General features: G+C 39.7%; 1 protein-coding gene across 9 annotated transcripts in view; it reads left to right on the forward strand.

Annotated features, from left to right (window-relative positions):
- The window catches only part of ADD3 (adducin 3), a 106459-nt gene that overhangs the window by 76332 nt on the left and 8451 nt on the right, over window positions 1-21676 (forward strand). For 8 of the 9 annotated variants that reach the window (XM_082225261.1, XM_082225258.1, XM_082225260.1 and 5 more), the window contains 9 exons: window positions 8061-8281; window positions 13611-13749; window positions 14486-14637; window positions 14786-14866; window positions 16691-16840; window positions 18834-18977; window positions 19061-19159; window positions 19541-19720; window positions 20531-20788. In XM_082225261.1, coding sequence (XP_082081387.1) covers window positions 8087-8281; window positions 13611-13749; window positions 14486-14637; window positions 14786-14866; window positions 16691-16840; window positions 18834-18977; window positions 19061-19159; window positions 19541-19720; window positions 20531-20788 — 1398 coding nt within the window. In that variant the 5' untranslated portion in view covers window positions 8061-8086. Of the gene's footprint in view, window positions 1-5342; window positions 5410-8060; window positions 8282-13610; window positions 13750-14485; window positions 14638-14785; window positions 14867-16690; window positions 16841-18833; window positions 18978-19060; window positions 19160-19540; window positions 19721-20530; window positions 20789-21676 lie in introns of those variants that run through there. The other variant, XM_082225264.1, reaches the window with a different exon arrangement.

Here is a 21676-nt window from a genome sequence, read left to right on the forward strand (position 1 = left end):
CCTATTTATTATCATTACTTGAGGCACCCAAGCAAAAATTTACATAATGACCCTATTAATGTGAAAGTTACAGTGCTTGCATATTGTAGCAAGAAATCCTGATTTCACATATATGCTAATGAATTCTGAACTGCCAGTGACTGTCCAGGAACGAGACCCTGCAGTATTAGTAAATAGTTTAATGAAACTGCCAACCCATTGTGAAGCATCTGTGAAAAAGGTTGATTCTATGTTTGGAATCATTCAGAAAGAGTCAAAATAAAACTGCCAGTGTCATAATACCACTATACACATCTATGATGCAACCACACTTTCAACATTGTGTAGTGTTCTGGTAAACTCACCTCAAAAAGAATATTCCAGAGCTAGAAAAAAAATTCAGAAAAGGGCAACAAAAATGATTAAGGGGTTGGAGCAATTCCCATATGAGGAAAAGTTAAAACATTGGGAGCTTTTTAATTTGGAGAAAAGGGAGTAAGCAGTGGGAGGCTAGATAGAGGTTTATAGAATTATTCATGGTGTGGGGAAAATAAATAGCAGTTTTTCTTCCTCTTCTGTAACGCAAGAGCCAACAAGTTGGGCTAGCCAACCAAACTGCATTCAGGATAGAGTACTTCACACAGTTGCGAAGTTAAACTAAGGAATTCACTCCCACAAGATGTCATGATGGCTTCCAAAATGGATGGGTTTTTTAAAAGCATTAGACAGATTCATGGAGGCTGTGTCTATCAGTTGCTACTAGTCACCATGGACATGTTCTCCCTTCGCTGTCAGAAGCAGTATGGGAATCAGAAGTGAGAAGATTGGTGGTGCATTCAGGTCCTTCTTGCTGTCTTCCCATAGATATCTGGTTAGCCATTCGAAGAGCAGGATGCCTTTGATATGACCCAGCAGGGGTCGTCTTGTGATCCTCTACAGAGTTCTGGAGAATTTGAAATCTTGCACACTATTTTGTCACACCTTTGTTGACCTAATAAAGGTTTTGCCTAATGCTAATTTTAGAATAATATAAGGCAGTTCCTTCATGCTGGTGCTTTAATGTTTTTGGCTAGTTCTTCTCAAGGTCCTGTCTAAAACTTTGTGAACTTCTGTCTCTGCTACTGATTATCAGTTCAATTTTTCTCACTAGAGCATATGTCTGACCTTCAAGATGGAATAGACTGATAATGGGAAGTGCTCACCAGTTGGCACAATTTCAGACAACTTGATAACCTTTTGACTTCTTGATAATAGCATTGTTGACTTGTAAGAATTAAAGGTTAGCCTTGATAGAATGTGGACAAAGAGGAGGAGCTGCGATGGCTTGCACTAGGAAAAGGGTTGGGCACATACTACAGCAGTGTGGTGCAAGATCAGTTGTTCATGTAAACATTTGTAAAATCTACCAGTTGCTGCACGTCTGTCACTTGAGTTGCTCGCCTTCCCAACTTTTGAACCTACACTCAGAGCAAAGAGGCAGCTGTTTCTCCTCTTGACATTTTTAAGGATGGGCAAAACTGCCATAAATCAAGAATGACTTATGATATGATATGAATACAGTGTATGATTCCATACTGCTAAAAGTAATCAGAGAAATCATGATCTTCAGAGGTATTCACAGTAGAAAGAGAGGTGTATGTGCAAAATAAAAGAGAAATTTCTAATTCCTTCACCTAGTATTTGTAGTAGTATATCATTTTTGTATCTCAACAACAAATGGAAACTTTTTCTCCTTCTGCATAAGGAAACTTTGGAGTGAACCAAAAGAACAAATCCTGGTTGTGCAAAAGAAGTTGGGAGCCTAGGAGGTGCTGCAAGAGAGGAAATATTTACAAACTTACAAACTCTTGGCACTTAAGAACACTTCGTATGATTAAAACCAAATGTATTGTACAATTGTTTCTTTTACGTGTCATGGTTATCTCAGTGGAACCATAGAAACAGTTTACAGCTCATAAAAAGTAAAGAAAATAGTTCCATGACTACAAGTTGATCCACAGTGAATACAATAAATTACACACAACTGCCAGCTTATAGTAAATAAAGAATATCCCTGGCCAGTTATGTTGCTTTGTAATGATGAGAAATTTCACAATGCTGTCAGATTAGAAATTGGTATATTTTAAAATATCTGTCAAGTACTACAACAATGTGAATATTCCAGTTTTAAGTTCTAAATGTTATCAAATATGGTATGCACAAAGTTGGTAACATTCAGAATCACCATGGGGTTTTACCCACTTGCTAAGGAGGGGGTGACCCAGTCCATTTCCCCCCCCCCCACCTCTTTCTTTTCAGCTGATGTTTGCTTTTGTCCAAGCTGAATTAAGTATAGTGAAGATGAGCTAGGTCATGAAAACCAAAAATGAAATTGCCAGTTTCAGTGCAGCAGTACCTAGACTGCCAAGACTGCAGCAAAATCTTTCAGACCAAGCACAGAAAAATGCTGTCATCTGTGAAAAGCTTTTCAAACCAGTTTTTTTCCTTCAAAATAAGCATTCTTGAACCTTCAGATGCCTCATATTACTCTCACATCACAGAATTGATTGCCATGTTGTTGTGTGTAAAATAAATTTGAGCTCTTTGCTGATCTATAGCACTGTCCTCATCATTTTCTCACCCAGGATGTCTGTGCTAGCCTTGTTGGGGGTGTTAAAAAGGGGTGAAATTATGTCTGATGTTTAAAGCCATTTTTTTGTTCAGATCAGCAGAAAAAGAGGTAGTGTTTACTTCAGTTCCATATGGTTCCATCTATTTTTACAGATGGCTTTAATGTATTCATAGTGTTCAAATTTTGTATTGTAATGGTATTTATTTCTTTTTTTGTACACCACTACAATATTTTTGAATTGTGACTGGTTTACAAGTTCTTTAAATAAATGGTAAAATAATATATAAATGGATTCCTGTACTTTTGCTCAATCTGTTTGTTTTGTTCTAGGAGAATGTAAATGAACAAATAACCAAAAACACCAGCTAGAGGGTCAAGCACAATAACAGTGTCAGCTCTGAAATAATTCAGTTGGGGGAGTGAATGGGGAGCTTTGTTCCATGACCATACATACCTTTGCTATGAACTCCCTATTATTATTATTATTATTATTATTATTATTATTATTATTATTATTTATTTCAGTTTGTTACCTGCCCTTCACCTTAAGGTCCTAGGATAGGTTACAACTATTTAAAATGCAGCTTAATGCAGTTTAAAAATTTACAGTTAAAAATACTGATGTCTTTGCTGCCCATGACTCCTTTGGGAAGGAGGCAAGGATATGAATTTAATTAATAAATAATAAAATAATATTATGCGCAAGATGAAACCCTTTGGAACCCCATAATATAAGTGCTGTAGGTTGGCACACTAACTTCCCCTTTGGGACTAGCCATACAACAAGGAGCAGACTCATAATATCATCATGCTTCGGTTAATCTAGCCAGTCCAAGAGGATAGTCAGATCTATGGTAGCAACGGCTATTTGAGAGGGCCAGGAGAATCAATAAGGTCTCACTACCCAATCTCTTTTATAGCACAGGTAATCTAATTAAGTGAAAAGTATGAAGTCAGTGTGTGCTATCATGCTTTTTCATGTGTAAAAAAGAATAAACTATTTTTGTTTGCTATTACATATGCATGTTTGATAAGTAGTAAGTTCCAGTGAAGAAGCTGCTTCCTAGTAACCGCGCTTAGGACAGCAGCATTTCTATAGCATCTTAAAGGACTTATTTATAAACCTCCATCTACTATGTAGAGTGTACTTGAAGGGAATTGAATAGCCACTTTATTTTTATCAGGCAACAAGTGCTTTCAGGATTTATGAAGTAGTTCTGTATGTGTTTGCAGAGCAGCTAACATGGAACAATTTTGTAGTAGTAGAGCTAGGAAGGCGATTGATTCTTGTTGGGATTAGTTGGCTGAAGCCAAATATAAATAGTAAAACTCAAGTTCCATTATGCAGGAAATCAAGAATCTCTATTATTTGGGTGCCAGCTGGAGATGAGGGAAACAGGAGGTTACCAGAGAACAAAACATGCCTGCTGACACATCTCTTCTTTGCTTAACCTGTCTCTGTGAACAGTTTCATGAAGTAGTTGGGAAGAGAGCAAAGTACTTTGATGGTTGATGCTGGAACAGAGTTCCTGAAAGCTTGTCACCTGATTAATGGCTGTTTTGTAACAGTATGTGCTGCAGTCCTGATTGTTGGAAATGTTTGCCTGCTTTTGTTTGCTCAGCAGGCACCAAAGCTTAAAGGGAAATTTTTACCCTGGAGCGAAGTTGGTGAAGGAAAAAATGTAAGGGGGGGTGGGGAGGACCTGTCACTGACAATGTTCAGTTTATGTGCTGCTGTAAAAGAATTAATATTGCATAAGCTCTGATTTTGTTAGATACTCTCTTTTTTTGCACAATTTTATGTCCCCTACTGCCCCAAGCACCTTTGTTGTTCTTCTGCAATGAAGTTACAACTAATAGGTCTGTGAACTGTGAGTCTGGGGTTTAAGAAATGGCAACATTCCAATAGTATTGGTTGACTATTGAGAATGTAAGTTTTAAAATACTGTATTCTAAAAGGTTAAGGAAAGTAATTCTTCAATTATGAAAAGCATGCTTTTAAAATTCCAGATTATAGTTTCTAGTAGCCTTAGTTTCTCAAGCAGCATCAATTTGTAACAAATCCAAAATATGAATGTAGAATTAGTGGAACATCTCTTCCTGCTATGATTTGGCATCCAAGCATGCTTTTGCAAATAGTATGCATATTGTATTAACTGCCTCCAATTCCTCCTCCCCTTTTCAATGCTGTGCAATTTGTCCGGTCCCTGAACTTCACTGGAGCTTTTAGTAACCAGTGACTTTCATCACAACCAGTTGCATTCTGAGGCAAGAAGCACAAATGGCTGGGGAGGGCGGGTAGAGAGAGAAAAGGAATATAGACTGCCAAAAGGAGAACATCATTCCAAATTGTTCTTTGCTGCTATGCTGTTAAAGATGAAAACGTGCTTGGCCACGGTGTTGAAAACAGCAAGCATTTTAAAAATTATTTCACTTTAGTTCAGAGCTTGGGGTAGGGTAGGAAGAGGTAAACCCACCCCCCTCCATGCAGAAACACAGGCTGGTTTCTCTGGATGATTTGGACTTTAAGGGATATTTAATTTCTCCCATTCCACTAATATGCTGTAGCATTTGGTGCTCTAAAGAAACTTGTCCGTATTGGGAGTCAAATAACCAGAAGCAGGCAGGTTGTAAGAGTTATGGATCCAAATCTGTCCAGGTTGTTTTCTACTTCCTACCAGGTTGGGGAGTCCCTGAAGTTATTTGTTTATTCATTTATTGATGTTTGTAGGTCAGCCAGCTGCAGGAGGGCAAAGTATTAACCCTGAAGACAAGACCGCCATGTAAAAACTGCCTATTTATGTAACAGAGAAAAAGCAGTTAAGTATTAGTATTCAAGCCTTTGTGTCCACCCTCTTGTTTACAAGGGAGTTTATGCCACCGTAGATTGGCTGCAATCCAGTAAGACAGTCCCACACATACAAACAGAGTTTTCCCATTTTCAGCAATGGAAGGGGGGGGGGTAGCTCTGTGTATTATCCGGCTACGTTAGAAATGGTATTGGGCCACTGGAAAGTGGTTGCTTTTTCAATTCCTCTATGCAGCACATAGAGTGCAACGATACTTTACAGGCAGGTTCTTGCATAGAAAATTACTTTGATCTTGTTTGTGTACAAACTGCAAGGTGACCATTATAAACTGTATCCAGTGTGGTATTCAGCCACAAACTGAAAATAAAAAGTACGTGAACAAGACTTAAAAGAATTTTGAAACACATTTTCTTGTTCAGAGCAATGTTCTTTAACAGTATTGATAATATGTCTCACTTTCTCAATAGGTTATTTAAAATTCAAGCTATATTTTAGTTTTATCATGGTGGGCATATTTAATATCTGTGTCACAAATACATAGCTGGGAAGGAAACTGCACTATGAAAGTGTTCTAAGAAATCTATTTACAGTCCAGGGAAACTAATCATGTGGCCCTCTGAACTGTTTTAAGCTTAAGACCTCTTCAGGACTTAAGACACCACCTGGTGGTCTGTTGAGATCCACTGGAAGCAACTAAAGTGTTACCAACCCAAGCTAACATCTGACTCAGAAGTGATGATTCTTATACAAGGGTGTACCTTGCAACATGGCAATTAGAAATTACATATTACCGTACTTTTCCGTGTATAAGACTATTTTTTTTTACTCTAAAATAGTGTTCAAAATCTGGGCTCATCTTATACACGGATGGTATCTACCCATTTTCTTAAATCGGAGTCCCAAAAAGCAGGGGGCGTCTTATACATGGAGGGGCGCCTTATAGGCAGAAAAATACAGTACATTGATGGTCCCCCAATGTTGCCTTGATTTACTAGCCGACTGTTAATTGTGATTGCAACTGACCGGTCCCCTCCTTCCCACTCTTCAAAAACACAGGGAACTTTGAGATGTGGTGGAGTCGGTCTTTCACTTAGCACTAGGCTTTAGAGCAGTGTTTCTCAAACTTGGGTCTCTAGCTGTTGTTGGACAACAGCTCCCATTATTTCTGACCTCTGGTCCTGCTAGCTTAGGGATCATGGGAATTGGTTGTCCCAACAACAGCTAGGGTCCCAAGTTTGAGAAACACTGCTTTATAGAGAGGCAAAGGTAGTATGACTCTTCCTCACTGCTTCCTCACTAGGCAATCCCCTAGTCTTCCCCTAAATTCTGTGGTTAAATTCAGAGTGCTTGAAGAATTAGAAAGATCTTTTCTCAGTTTGTGCTGAGCTTACCTAGCACAAAGATCTTCCTTACAGATTTTTTTTGCAATACATAAAGAACTTATGGGAATTTTGTGGGGAATTTTGTGCCAGGCCAGTTGTGGTCACCAGAGGGGAGAAAGCTAATTGTCACTGAAATGCAGATTTTAGATTGAGAACCAAACAGATGTGAAAGATACTTAGGACAAGATTGACTGAGGTGGCCCTTCTCATTGATTGCTAATTTGCAGTAGTTATTTCAAGCATCCAAAAAAGTTCATGACCCGAATAATCAACATTTGGTATGCATTAAGTCTTTTATATTCCGACCATACAGCAAGTAGAAAGTGAATGGATTGTCATAAATTGTTGTTTTTTGAGCATTTTTCATCTGCCATGCCCTCTAAGTGGTTTGATTAAAATGAATATAAGATTTACAGAAATCCCAAGATACAATTAAAACCAACAATAAAGCAATCACAATAAGTATAACATATAAAAAAAGGCTAGAGGCTGAAAGAAAAGTTCATCTGAATCTTAAATCTTGATTAATCTTACGTGATTACCGTATTTTTCACCCCATAGGACGCACCAAGTTTTTTTGGGGGGGAAATAAAGAAAAAAAATTATTTCCCCCCCAGGCGCTTGTGGGGCCGGCAGTGGGGAGAAGCGCTCTTTTCCCCGCCGCCCGCCTGCAGACCAGGTCCGGGGACAGCGGGAAGACGCGCTGCGCCTCCCAGCTGTCCCCGGAGCTTGTGCGGCTGGCGGCGGGGAGAAGCACGTGTCTCCCCGCCGTCAGCCTCCAAACCACATCGGGAGACAGCGGGATGGAGGCGTTCCGCCTCCCCGCTGTCCCCCGACCTTGTGGGGCTGGCGCTGTGGCTCTCCTGAAGCCTGGAGAGCGAGAGGGGTCGGTGCGCACCGACCCCTCTCGCTCTCCAGGCTTCAGCGAAAGCCTGCATTCGCCCCATAGGACGCACAAGCATTTCCCCTTCATTTTTGGAGGGGGAAAGTGCGTCCTATAGGGCGAAAAATACGGTATATGGATATTGACTTTTAAGTGATTGATGTCCTAAAGAAATCACATTAAATAAATAAAAACAAAAACTCAGAAGCTAATAATCCTTTTAAAAGGCATGAAAATGTGCATATTGTACAACTCTTCCCCACCCTTGATTGCTCTTTGTCATGTCACAGGATTCTAAATCCATGTCTTCTCTGTAATTGTCCATGCTTGTAAGGTCAATTTGATGGCTTGTTCTTAAATGCCATTAAATCTCTCCTGGCTTCTTATTGTTCCAGGTGAAGAGAATAATCCAGATTGAAGCATGAGTGCCGAGACCAGCCAGGGGGTAATCACAACCCCTCCACCCCCCAGCATGCCTCACAAAGAGAGATATTTTGACCGCATCAATGAAAATGACCCTGACTACATCCGCGAAAGAAACATGTCTCCTGACCTCAGGCAAGACTTCAACATGATGGAACAAAGGAAAAGAGTCACCCAGATACTGCAGAGTCCTGTGAGTATAATTCAGGGGGATGGGGTTGGGGGGGGGAGACAAAACAGTGTTTCCTCATTTGCAGAGACTTGTATTGTTATGTCTTCATTTTAAAATAATGAACATGGGAGAGAAACTCTTGGACTACATAATAGCGAGAAAGAATAACTCAGGACTGTGTAACATTTCATGAAAATCATCGATGGGTGGTTTGTACAGTATTTGTTTGCACAGTTTTCATGTGTGAACAAACAGCCCTTTATGCGGAGTTTGGCTCTCAACCCCCCCTCCCTTTTTTTTTTTTAATGCTATGCTTCATTAACACTGCACAAAAGTAGCTTCCCAGCTACATGGCATTTGATTGCTGCTTAGACACAGGGAAGAAAAGGAAAGTCACTGCCCAGATACAAACTATTGGGACATTTACATGCAGATCGGCATTCCGCTCTTATTTTGAATTCTGTACATAAAAGCTGCCTCAAATGCCTCCATGTGATTTGGTTTGTTGGAAAAGGTAAACTGTATTTTACATATCATTAAAATAATGTTTTAGAACACCAGCTTAGCGTACACTTGTTTGTGAGTTCAGTGCATCTCATAATTGTAGTTAAAATTGTCAAACTTCTTCACGAGTCCAAAGGAGATTGTAGTTTGTCCAGAAACTATAACAACCCAGAATAGAGCTAGTTTTGCTTTTTATAATCCATGTCTGCTCATAAGTCTGTGTGCCAAGGAAACAGGGCCAGTCTACAAGAAAGCAACGCACAATCCGTTTAGGCAATAAACCCATATTCATCAGATTGCATCCTAAATGGACAGTGTGACTCCATGCGACTGGCTTATGTGTAAATATGTTTAGAATTGCAATATTAAGGTAGCATCTCTATGTGGACAATTTGAAAATGAAACTTCTGTCCTGAGCTAAAGGATACGTGTAGGCGTGTTTGCACCACTTTTAACTTCAGTTTGAAAACATCTAAAGCTAGTAATACAAGTTAATCCTGTATGGAAGACTGGTGTAGGATTTATGCCTGAATGATAGTTGAAAGGCATATGTTCTGCTTCCTCCAGTTTCTATATTATTCAAACCAACTATTAGTTGTAAGTTTCTGGCTTTCATGGCTCCAAATAAATTTCTAAAAGGGTGACTTTGCTATGTGCTCCTCATTGCAAGTTCCAAATAAAACAACTAGTGGCTTAAACCTACCATGGAATAATTCTGTAACAGACTCATCCTGCTCCAAACCTGTAATTCAGAGGACTCAGCATGCTAGGAGAGGCATTTTTAAAGGCTGTATACAGCTTAGAAGAGCTCCTAGTGAACATAAACTGAAGACAACACATACAAAGTTGCTTGTATATGGGCTAATTGGGAAACTGTGTTTGGTAGGCTGTGTCCTTCAGAGGCAGAATAGTGGACCAGGGGAAGGTGATGATGTGTGAGTTAGTGCGAAGAGTGGGCACTTACAGTGGGATTTTATGGTTTGGTCTATATCTGAAATGTATACACTACTTTTTTTTAGTCAAATACTTTTTAGTAGATACTGTAAAGCTAAAGTAAATGTATTGTGCTATTCAGTGAGGACTCTTACATTTAATTGGTCGTAGCAAAATTCTACTTTTTTTTTTTTAAAGTAGAGTTTGTCTACCTGACAGTGTGATTCTACATTTCCCATTTTAAGTGTTGCCTTCCTGTGAAACTGTCACATTCTGTTTTTTCCTGTATTGCTTTTTTCTACCTTTATGTGAAATGTCTGTCAGTGCTGTAAAAACATCATTCAAGAATGGTTTCATGCGACCAAAGCTGACCCTAAGCTAATCCATATACAGTGTCAGCCTAGAGCCAATATTATACTTTGTGAATTCAGTAAACATATGGCATGACCAGTTCTGTCACTGTGGAACAGAAATCCTGTGTAAGACATAGCATATACTTGTCATGTGCTTGCTAAATATACAAACAAATAGGTAGCCCCTATCTTGAGTCATCTTCAATTCTGTAATGCTACACTAGGAAATGCATGCTGTTTATACAGCTGGTTTGTTACATAGTTTATTTCATGGAGTATTTCAGGCATGCTCACTAAAACACAAACCATCACTACAGCAAGCAACTTGCTCTAATAGGATAGTTGTGCTGGTTTTTAAACAAGAGAAGGAACTGTGGTTTTTATATTATACAGTAAAGTAGACCCACAACTCATGCAGGGGATCACACCTAAAGCCAAAATTGTATATCATCAAAACCCATTGGGTTTAAAGGTGGGTGGGATTGCCAAACTCATGTTTCCCAGAACCCCACCTCTTTCTTTCTTTCTTTCTTTCTTTCTTTCTTTCTTTCTTTCTTCTTATCATGCACATAAAGCACACGAGTTAAATGTCTGCAAATTGTGGGCTTACTGTACTGTCTACACTGTTGCGTATAAATAAGTACATGTATAATTAGCAGTACCTGTGCTACTAATTTCAAAGGGGCTACTTTACCAGGTGTCCGTAATAATGGTACTCGTTGGTTAGTGTCTGTCTTGGGAGGAATGCGCCTTTCAGGGTGAAGTCAAACTGTTGGAAGGTTGCAGGGCCTTCTGGCATAGCTCCTGAGGGCAGAATCCACATACCCGTATTTTTCGCTCTGTAAGACACACCAGACCACAAGACACACCTAGTTTTTGGGGGAGGAAAACAAGAAAAAAAATATTCTGAATCTCAGAAGCCAGAACAACAAGAAGGATCGCTGCGCAGTGAAAGCAGCAATCCCTCTTGCTGTTCTGGCTTCTGGGAAAGCTGCGCAGCCTGCATTCGCTCCATAAGACGCACACACATTTCCCCTTACTTTTTTGCTCCCTTATAGAGCAAAAAATACGGTAATTAGAAAACTCGGCAGTGAGTGCATGAGTGACCAGTGCAGTGGAATCACTGCTTTGAAATAGGCTTAGCACACTGGTCAGTTGACTGCCTATTGTTTAACATTGATCAAATTTTGTTGAATCTTCTGTTCAGTCACCTCTTAGGTGGGCCATTGCTATTTTAAGAGAACAGGGCAAACATTTTCTAGAAAAAATAGCAATGGTTGATCCTAGTATTCTAGATAAAAGCCAGAGAAAAGAGCCATTCACATTAATAGAAACAGGACCAAACACTGTTAGCAGTTATTATTCATATTCACATAAATAAATTTAAATGCTTCACAATAACGGTATTAAAATGCTATAAGATAAAATGTACTTTTAGTGTTCTGACACTTGACCACTGTTTAACAATAATTGACAGGTCAAATGCCGTTTCTGCAGCTGTGAATAGCATTGCATTTTGTTTACCTGGTATTATGGGGAAACTGATGCTGCTTTAGGCAGTGCACAATGCCAGAAAGCTCTGGGTAAAAATACAGAACAGGCATCTGAACCATCGAGAGAAGTCTTTCTGAAGTACCGAGAGAATGATTGCTGTGTGTTGAGGTACTGTTGCATAGAACTATTGAGTCAGAGATAGCAGAAATAAGTCACATCATTGCATAACTGTATCATACGCACCAGTGTAGTAGAGCAGAAAGAGACTTCCTGGGGTGGGACAGATACTTCTGCCTGGGTCAATGTGTGAATAGACAGATTAAAAACATTTCGGGGTAAGGTAAGGAAATGGCAAATGGTTTACATCTGTAAGTAGTTAATGTTCCTGTTAGCTTTTTTCATGTCAGTTAAGGTCTATTTGTGTGTGTGTGTTGCATGAAATAGTGAGTGAAGAACTTTCAGTTAGCTCTAATTTTATATTGGCTAGTGGGAGCTGCTTATCAGCAGTTTCCAGACATGCAGAGCTTGAGGCTAGTATTGCTAATATAGTGGTACACTATTGGCAAGAATTCACTGGGCTTCCCCCCGCCCCATGTTCCTAACCTCACCTTCCCCACATTTATAATAGTCTAGCAGCTTTAATGATATTGCAGTGCAGATAAATTAAGACCCCAAACCATTAATTCCTTCAGCGTTTTCCACTTACCACCCCTTATTTGTGGTTTCCCCATAGTTTTATGTAATAATACAGTATAGCCAGTTATAGAGACATTGTGTAATTTTTAAAAACTAAATCCAGATGTATCACAATATCTAATATATAGCTTCATCCACTGTTGGGGTGCTTTTTTTGGTTGTTGATGTAGAAAATAATATTCCTTATTGGGGGAAATCTGATCACCTGGTTGCTGTTAGTTCTAGTTTCCCCAAAGCATTTTGTAATTGAGTTAAGTCTAGAGTGAGAGACTAGGGTGATGTCTGCTGTTTCCAGAAACTCTTATGTACTATTATAAAGAATAAAAATAACTTCCTGGCCTTACATTGCAGCTCTTAGCATATGTATTATGACACAATAGTGCTCAGCTCAAAAAGCTTTGTAGAGTGTCCTGCCACAGTCAGCTTCAAAGACAACCAGACATTTCAGCTGTTCTACACTATATGCTCTAATATGAAACAAATAACATGTTAATTAGTAAAAACCATAGAGAATTGGATCCCCCCCACACACACACACAACAAGCACCATGGAATTTAGCTCAGTTGGGTCAAACATCCAATGAGTCTTCCTGTTTGAAAAAGTTGTCTTTCAAAGAATGGCTTCAGGTAGGAATGTCCCCAGTATTTCATCAGCTGCTGTTAGGTTTGCACTAATGGTTACCAATACTTGGTTAAAATAGTTTTGAAGTAAATGTGTTGCATTTTGGAGTGGGACGATCAAGGCAAGAAGCAAACCTGTGGGGGAGTGGCATTAGTGGGAGAAGATGGCAGCAAAATGTTACTCAGAGTAATCTTTCTTCAACTCCCACTCTGCTTGAGTTCAAATCTTAAGGGGGAAGTGTGTGTGTGTGTGTGTGTGTGTGTGTGTGTGTGTGTGTGTGTGTATGCACACATGGATGCATGCTGCTTTCATTTCCTAGCTCTAAAAAAAATCCACAAACAGGCACTAAAGAAAGTGCGACCCAGGGCTATTTCTAGGCATGACCCTCTAGCTAGAGTAGCTGCTTGACATAGCCAGCAGGTGATCTGTTTGTCGCTGACTTCCATGACTTACATGGGGAACAGAGTAGTACCCTTCTTTTTCAACTACTAAGCATCTTCTATTCCCCTTTCTCCTGGCTTCTGATACAATAAAGCAGAAATAACCAGAAGTGCATGCAGTTAATCCATACAAAGCAACGCTAAATTGATGTAGTTGTTCTGAAGTTCAGTACAGGGATTTCAGTTCCAAAATATTTTGAACTTGTTTTAAAAAATGAACTACTCTTTAATAAGTAACTATGTTGGATGGTAAAAAGAACAAACCACCTGCTGATTCTTCTTGACAGATATGTCTTATATTTTCACAGGCTTTTCGGGAAGACCTGGAATCACTAATTCAAGAGCAAATGAAGAAAGGCAATAACCCAACTGGATTGCTTGCCTTACAGCAGATTGCCGACTACATTATGGCAAGCTCTTTTGCAGGATTTTCTTCATCTCCTCTAAGTAAGTGCAATTCATAATAATTCTTTCTAATAGCTAAAATGACCTTTATAGAGAATGCCTATCCCTGTTCCTGGATTATCTTATGGAAAACCAAATATCTTGATAAACTGCTGATAAATTCACTTTTGCTTCTACTGATTTCTGTTTGTGATCACATATACATGTATATATGAGATATCAAAAAGATCCAGTGTTCTGCTGCATACAAGCAATACCACTCCCTACAACCCAGGTAGCCAATGTACCGCCCTCCAGACACTATCGAACTACCACTTCTATTAGCCCCAGCCACAATGGCAGTGGTCAAGCATGATGGGAGTTGTAGTCTAGCAGCATCTAGAGGGCCACATTGCCTATCCCCGCTTTAACCTGTAGTTTAGATTTGGCAAATATAATGCTTTCTTTTAAAAAGAACTGCTATATTAACAGCTATTTATTTTATTTAATTGTTAATTGAGGTAGCAGGAAAATATAAAAAGTGACATTTTGTTGTGAAATTCAGCTTCAGGTGGTGTTTCAAGTACCTGCCTGTGTCACCAACTTGGTTCTGCCTTCTCTTTTGAAAGTCAGAAAAAGAACATTTCTCAGGTGCAAAGTTCAGTAGTTTAAATACTAAAGTTGTTGGGAAGGTAATGGAAATAACCGCAATGTTAGCAGTTTCCAGTTCATTCTAAAATTTGACTATATGGTTGCTTTGAAGAGAATGTTCTAATGGTTTTTTTATAATATAATTTAGGCTCTGGATTGGTTACACCTATCAATGACCTTCCTGGGATAGATACCACTACATATGTAAAGGGCGAAAAACTTACTCGTTGTAAATTAGCCAGTTTGTATAGGCTGACAGATCTGTTCGGATGGGCACACCTGGCCAATTCATATATCACAGTAAGTACCCTGAAGTCAGCATTTTTATTACTCCTTTGCATATAGGAAGATATAGCTGAGCTTTTCAGCCCTCTAAATTGCATATTACCCCAGGATTAAACATACAGTTTTGTTAGCATCACAGTAACCTTTTCCTCTCAATTTCCAGGTAAGAGTAAGCAAAGAACATGATCATATTCTTATCATTCCAAGAGGCCTATCGTTTTCTGAAGCTTCTGCCTCCAATTTGGTATGTACTTAACATAGGGAATAATGTTATGCACTTAATTATGTTGAGAGTTTTGTTCTGTTTCATTTACTGTTGACCCAAAAGGACATTTCAGAACCTTTAGGGCATACAGGCACACCTCCCCCCACTTAGGCATGTTCTACCCACACATATATGCATGGAGCCAGGAAAGAAAGAAAGAAAGAAAGAAAGAAAGAAAGAAAGAAAGAAAGAAAGAAAGAAAGAATCATACAAGGAAATGGCAGGAGAGAGCTGGAGAGTCCTCATGGCTTACAAGCAGACCCTCCCCAGAGCCCAAAGAGGATGTCAGTGAGGGCGGAGGAAGCCCCAAAGAGACCTGAGGTGCAGCAGGGCTTTATTTCGGCTGCTTAGCCTCCCTACCCAACAGCTGATGTGGGGGGTAGCGCAGCAGTAGCAGCCCCTTTACCGCTCATCCTCCATTCAGCCCCAGAGATTCAACTGGATTGGAGAGAGAGCTAGAGAGCAGGGAGAATAGGCATTTAGTGTCTCTTTAAAGGGGGTTTCACACTTTACATGATTTCACTTAAGCGCTCAGGGGCCTGGAACATAGCCCCTGCATGTGGGTCGATGCCTGTATGTGCCTAATGTTTTTCTTTGAGCAAACAACTGAAACAAAGGTTACATTTTTTTCTCAGTTGCTAAAACGCCGCTACTTTATTGTAAGTGTCAATCTTCAGGTTTCTATGTAGGTTTATATTCTCTTTCATCTGCAGCTATCTGCTGAAAAAGCACTTGCATTTTTAATCAGTCCTCTGCCAAAATTTATCTGCTGCTTCTTACCATATGATCCTCCTCCTTGTTCTCTGTTGTCTCTCCCACTCATGTTTATGTCTGATCCTGTGCCTCTTAAGTACCTTAAATTAAACTTGGCTGTTTGTATCCAGGTGCATCTAGTGGGAGAACATGGATGGAGTGACCCAGAAAGCTTCCCTGTACCTAAAGAAATACTTCCTTAAGCAAAACAACTCCTATTTGAGACAGTCTCCTTTAGAAAAAGGGTAGCACACCCATCCCTGCCCCACAATTTGAGCTTGGAGTTGGCACACTGAACAATTTCATCTGTTTTATTGGGAAATTGTATTGTTCGCTTAAGCCACTGTTAGGAAATTCAACATGTATCACACTGAGAATGACATAATCAGAAGTGTGATGGGAATCTTAATGGCTTCCCTCATTGCAGCTGTTAGCTTCCCTTCCTACATATTTGGTGGCTGCAACAGCAGAGAAGTCTCTTGGAGGCTACATTCCCTATCTGGCATTTTATATGCTGTGATGGCAGCAAACCAAGTGTGAAAGTTGGCACCTAATCCATTGTTTTGATGTCAAATGTCCTGAGGAGTGGCCTGGAAGGAAAGAGTCTGAGACTGTCTTTGCAGCATGCAAGGTGACAAGGAAGCACAGGTGCTTGACACTTAAGGCTTGGTAGTAATCTGAGCTATAAGAACTACTTTAATAGGCACAGTATTTGCTTCATAATATAAAGGAGTATTAAGAGCTTGCCAAATCCATATTTGCAAGCAAGGTAATTTACTAACTACAACAGCATCACTATTCTCCTTCTGAGGGTTTGTACTTTTCTCTTTAATGTTTATTAGACAACTGAGAGCTGAAGTACAACAGAGCCGACTGAAATGGCTTTAAAAATACCGTATCACACTCATTTAAATCTTGTAGTAATCCTAACACTATACTCTGTGTTTCTCCTGAAAGCTGAGGAGCTATAAAAGCCAACCTATGTTCCTTGGTTACTCTCAGTCAGGACTGAAATGTAATTAGTGGTGTTTCTCTGACTTGGCTTTTCAGGTAAAAGTAAACATACTGGGAGACGTGGTTGACCAGGGAAGCACCAATCTAAGCATTGACAGTTCAGGATTCAGCCCTCATGCAGCCATCTACTCCATGCGCCCTGATGTTCGATGTGCGATCCACATACACACTCCAGCAACAGCAGCTGTAAGTCTGTTCTCTTCTTAATGTGGCATAAAGAGGAAAATGTTTCAATAGTACACCATTACAGGATTGACTGAAGCTGAGGATTGATTTGTGTTGAGAATCCTTGAAGCTCCAGCAATTCTATTAATAAGTTGTTGCTCTTCAAGGTATGGATCAACCACTCTTCTGACATCTTCTCAGATGCGTACAAATTTAAACAGGCACAAAAATAGCCTGTTGTTGCCATTTGATTAATTCGTCTTGAGAATAACACAAGTTGTATAGAAGTGCTATACTTTGTGCTCTTTTATTTCTCAAATTCTTGAGTCTGCTTTTCCTATCAAAGTAGCTTTATTCCTATTAACTATAATGTATACAATACATCAAAATGTATATAATATGCATACAATACCAGCAAAATTAAGTCTTCAGATACACACCAACACCAATACTGCACACTCTAGAGATTAAAGATGAAAGCTGTTCCTGCATAGGATCAAAGCAGTAAATATAACAATAATCTGTATTTTCAGGTTTTGCATTACTAACCTTTGTTAAGTTTGACACCAAGGAATCTCATTCAGCTATTATGCTATGCATGGCCATTCAAAAACAATGCAGTAAAGAAGATGTTAATGGTACAAAAATTTAACCTAAAATGACCCATCAGATTGATATAAATTAATTAATTAATTAATACAATACATGTATTAATAATCAGTTAGGCTCATCCAGACTCAGTATTTGAATGAAACATGCAAATTATTATAGAAGCATCAAATTAACAAAAAGCTGCATGTACAGCACAGCTGAAAAGTATAAAGTTTTCCAGATATTCAAACAACAAAACAATACTATTGATAATAAAATTAAAATGTTTGAAAACAACCACAGCTAATAATTTCAAGGTTGCCAGGTACAATGTATTTCAGCCATCCAATGCCTAGGTAAATGGGAATGTTTTAAAATTCCTTCCTGAATGTTAACAATGATAGCAACAGATGTAGCTAACCAGGGAAAGTATTCAAAAACTGAGGAGCCCTGCATGATCAGCACCAATCAGTACTAAACAATACGCAGAAGCAGCACCCACAAAGCCCCAATATAGTTGATAGTTTAGACCAGGCTTCCTCAACCTTGGCCCTCTAGCTGTTTTGAGACTACAATTCCCATCATCCGTGACCACTGGTCCTGCTAGCTAGGGATCATGGGAATTGTAGGCCAAAAACATCTGGAGGGCTGAGGTTCAGGAAGCCTGGTTTAGACCCTTGAATGCTAGTACTAACACCTCAAATGGGGCCCGGGTCACTAACTGACTACCAGTCTTGCAGCTGCGTACTACGCTAGCTGCGGTTTCCAGACAGCCTTCAAACGCAGCCCCAGTGGTCCAAATAGGAGGTGATTAGAGCATTGACAGCTGAGAGCAAGTTATCTTAGTCCAGGAATGGTCATAACTAGTATCCAGTGTTTTCTTTTCACTGCCAAAGAGGTTCCTATCTGCAGAATAGAGATGGAGGCTATTTTTTGGATTCATTCTCTTCTATGCAACCTTCTATTCTGTTCTGAAGTATCCTTTGACCCTCAAGAACAGGTTTTGGGATGAGAATGATTGGTCCTATGGGCTGAGTATGAATATGCAACACACACACACACACACACACACACCCTTCATTGGCAGAAACATCTGTTGGATGAAAGAGCTCCTCATGAGCAGAGGGACACCACTAGATACAACCCTTGGTCTTTTTTTAGAACTCCCCATTTACTTGAACTATTTAATTCTGAAACCATCTGCCTTCTCCACATTTGCTTCAAAATCCATATGCTGGCAATCAATCCATAAAACTCCCACAATCTATTGATAGTTTGTTATCAGCTAGGTAGGAATCCTTGTTCTCCTAATTTTCAAGTAGTTGCAAACTAAAGTTATTAAACAGGTACTTTCAGTGTCACTTGAAAATTTAACGAGTTTTCACATTCATTCCATGTTACAAGCATTATTTCTTTGAAACAGGTTTCTTCCATGAAGTGTGGTATACTTCCTATCTCTCAGGAGGCTCTCATTCTAGGAGATATTGCATACTACAATTATCAAGGATCTCTGGATGAACCAGAAGAAAGACTTCAACTCCAGAAAGTTCTTGGGCCAAGCTGTAAGGTATTTCACTTTAGTTAATGTTTTTGTTCAAGGTTTCTAGTCTGGCTCAGTTTCTGTAACTTACAAGTGTCTCCATTTCTTAGGTGCTGGTCTTGAGAAACCATGGGGTAGTAGCGCTTGGAGAGACATTAGAGGAAGCTTTCCACTACATCTATAATGTGCAAATAGCTTGTGAAACACAGGTGAGAGAGACAGAGAGATGTGAAGCACTTTAAATGCTATATAAATACTGGCTTCTTAAAAATATTGTCTGTGTGTGTTTTAATAAGATGCTTGCTACTAACAGCTACTAACAGCTAACAGGAGAGAAAATGAAATCTAAGTTTAATATATACTAGGAATACCAACAGTGCGCTGTACACAGAAGTTACACAGCCCTTGTCCTAGTATCTAGTAGTGGGCAATGCACTTTGCAAGATAGCTATCATGTTTGTACATGCTAACATATTGAAAAGAAGAATATTAGCATGTATTTTCTTTCCAGAAAATTCAAGAAGGCTACATATTCACCCTTCAAATAGTACTTGGAAAAAATTGTAATTACTGAGTCCTTTATGTCACAGGTACATGCACTGGCTGCAGGCGGCGTAGACAATCTTCTTATCCTAGACTTGCAGAAGTATAAACCTTTCACACACAATCTGGTAGCATCTGGAGGAGGAGGAGTTAATATGGCCTCTCAGTTCAAGTGGAAAGTTGGCGAACAGGAGTTTGAAGCACTGATGAGAATGCTGGACAACCTGGTGCGTTCATCTGTCTAATCTACAAGTTCTCAGTACTTTGAACAAGTTGCTCCCCATGGGATTGTTCCATAAGAAATTCTGCTGTCACTTTTTTCCTGTAAATAAGACACCTGAAAAAGAAATATTAACATGAAGTAGGTTTATAAGCCAACATTCAAGTTCAATTTCTATCCAGGCTCGTGACAAACTCCTCCCAGACAAACCACAAGAGTGCAAACCTTGGCTACAGCTTCTGGTTTCTCTGGAGTGACACAGACCATGAGCTTGGGTTCAGATGTAACACTAAGCCAAACCATGGTTGAGCTCTGAGTAGCCCAGCGGCAGCAGGACTGAGGAGGAGCTAAGTGGCAATGAGTTTTCCAGAGAGTATCCACACACTTGCGTGTCCATGCTTAACCATAGTTTTGTTTAGCATTATATGTGAACTAGAACACACTTGATTGGCTAAGGTAGTGAGGCAGTGGTTTGGTCCATAATAGAAAATCTCTGATCTCCTACCCGCTTTTTATTTATTGGTCTCTGCTATTTCTGTATAAGGTTTTTCTCACTTTCTGTGGGGCCTATGATGTGGAGCTACTGTGCTGCCATACCATACTTGTTCTGCAGTCTTTTTAAATAATTGTTTGGCATTTAGTGTTAGGATACAAAGGTGTTGAAACTGTTAACATATATTGTCACAGTTTGAGTTGGGATGGGGGGGGGCGAGGTTGAAATTACCACCTGAAAATTAATTATGTTTTAGGATTAATTTCATGCCAAAGATTTTATTGTCCAGGCACAATGTATAAAAAATTTTCCCCTCTTGCACAGGGTTACAGAACAGGCTATGCTTATCGACAGCCTCTTGTGAGGGAGAAGCCCAGGCACAAGAGTGATGTTGAGATCCCAGCCACCGTGACTGCCTTTTCCTTTGATGACGATTCAGTTCCAATTTCCCCTCTCAAATTCCTAGCACAAAAGCAGCAGCGGGAGAAGACAAGATGGTTGAATTCTCCAAATACATATTTGAAAGTAGATGTTCCTGAAGAATCCCGGAATGGAGAAACAAGTCCCCGGACTAAAACCACAGTAAGCAGCTCCCTAGTGATGGGGACGGAATATACCAAAAGGGGTGGGGTGGGAATAGGCCCATACAGTGACCTGTATGATAGAAGTTATCATTCTGTGGTGGATTCAATGAATGAGCTACAACTTTGAAAGAGCCAGCCTACTCTGAGAAACAAGAAAGTGCAGATGGCATATTTTGACGGCAGTTCTGTCAATAATCGGACGGGCAAATGTTGTCTCCATCTTCAAAAAGAGGAACCCTTCCAGTCCTATGATTCTGTGTTGTGGTAAAGAGAATAGTATTCTCGTGCACTGTCCCAAATATTATATTTTATTATCTTCAATTCCCTGCCAAGTTCAAGGTGCTGGTTTTGATGCATAAAGCCCTATATAGCTGGCGACCAGGATACATGAAAGATGGTCTTAACCCTGTGCTCTGCAGGTGAAGGCCTCCTGCAGAAACCGTTATCACTGGATCTCCATCCTGCACAATGCAGGAATTAGGCCTTTAGTGTGACACCTCTTGGAATCCCCTCCCTGTGAATATTGGACAGAAGCCATCTCTGCTGTGTTTGTAGCCCCTGCTTGAAGACTGGCCTTCTTCAGCGAGCCTCCCCCAGTCTGCATCCGTATTGGATTTTTAAAAAAGTTGTTTTTGTTGTTTCCAACCCTGGGGTCCTTGGGAGGAAAGACAGGATATAAATTTAATAAAATGAATAAATAAAATGAATAATTTCCAGAGCGCATGTATGAAAAACAAGTATTATGCAAGGCATCCAACCACAACATAAATTCAACTTTAAAAGATCAGCTCCACCCAGTGGTGGCTTAACAAATGCAACAATGCCTTGTAGTTTCTGTCAGCAATTTTCATTATGAGAAGTACTGCTTGAAAGGAACGATAAAAAT

Source organism: Podarcis vaucheri, assembly GCF_965113315.1.
Source record: "Podarcis vaucheri genome assembly, chromosome: 5".
Taxonomy (NCBI): Eukaryota; Metazoa; Chordata; class Lepidosauria; order Squamata; family Lacertidae; genus Podarcis; species Podarcis vaucheri.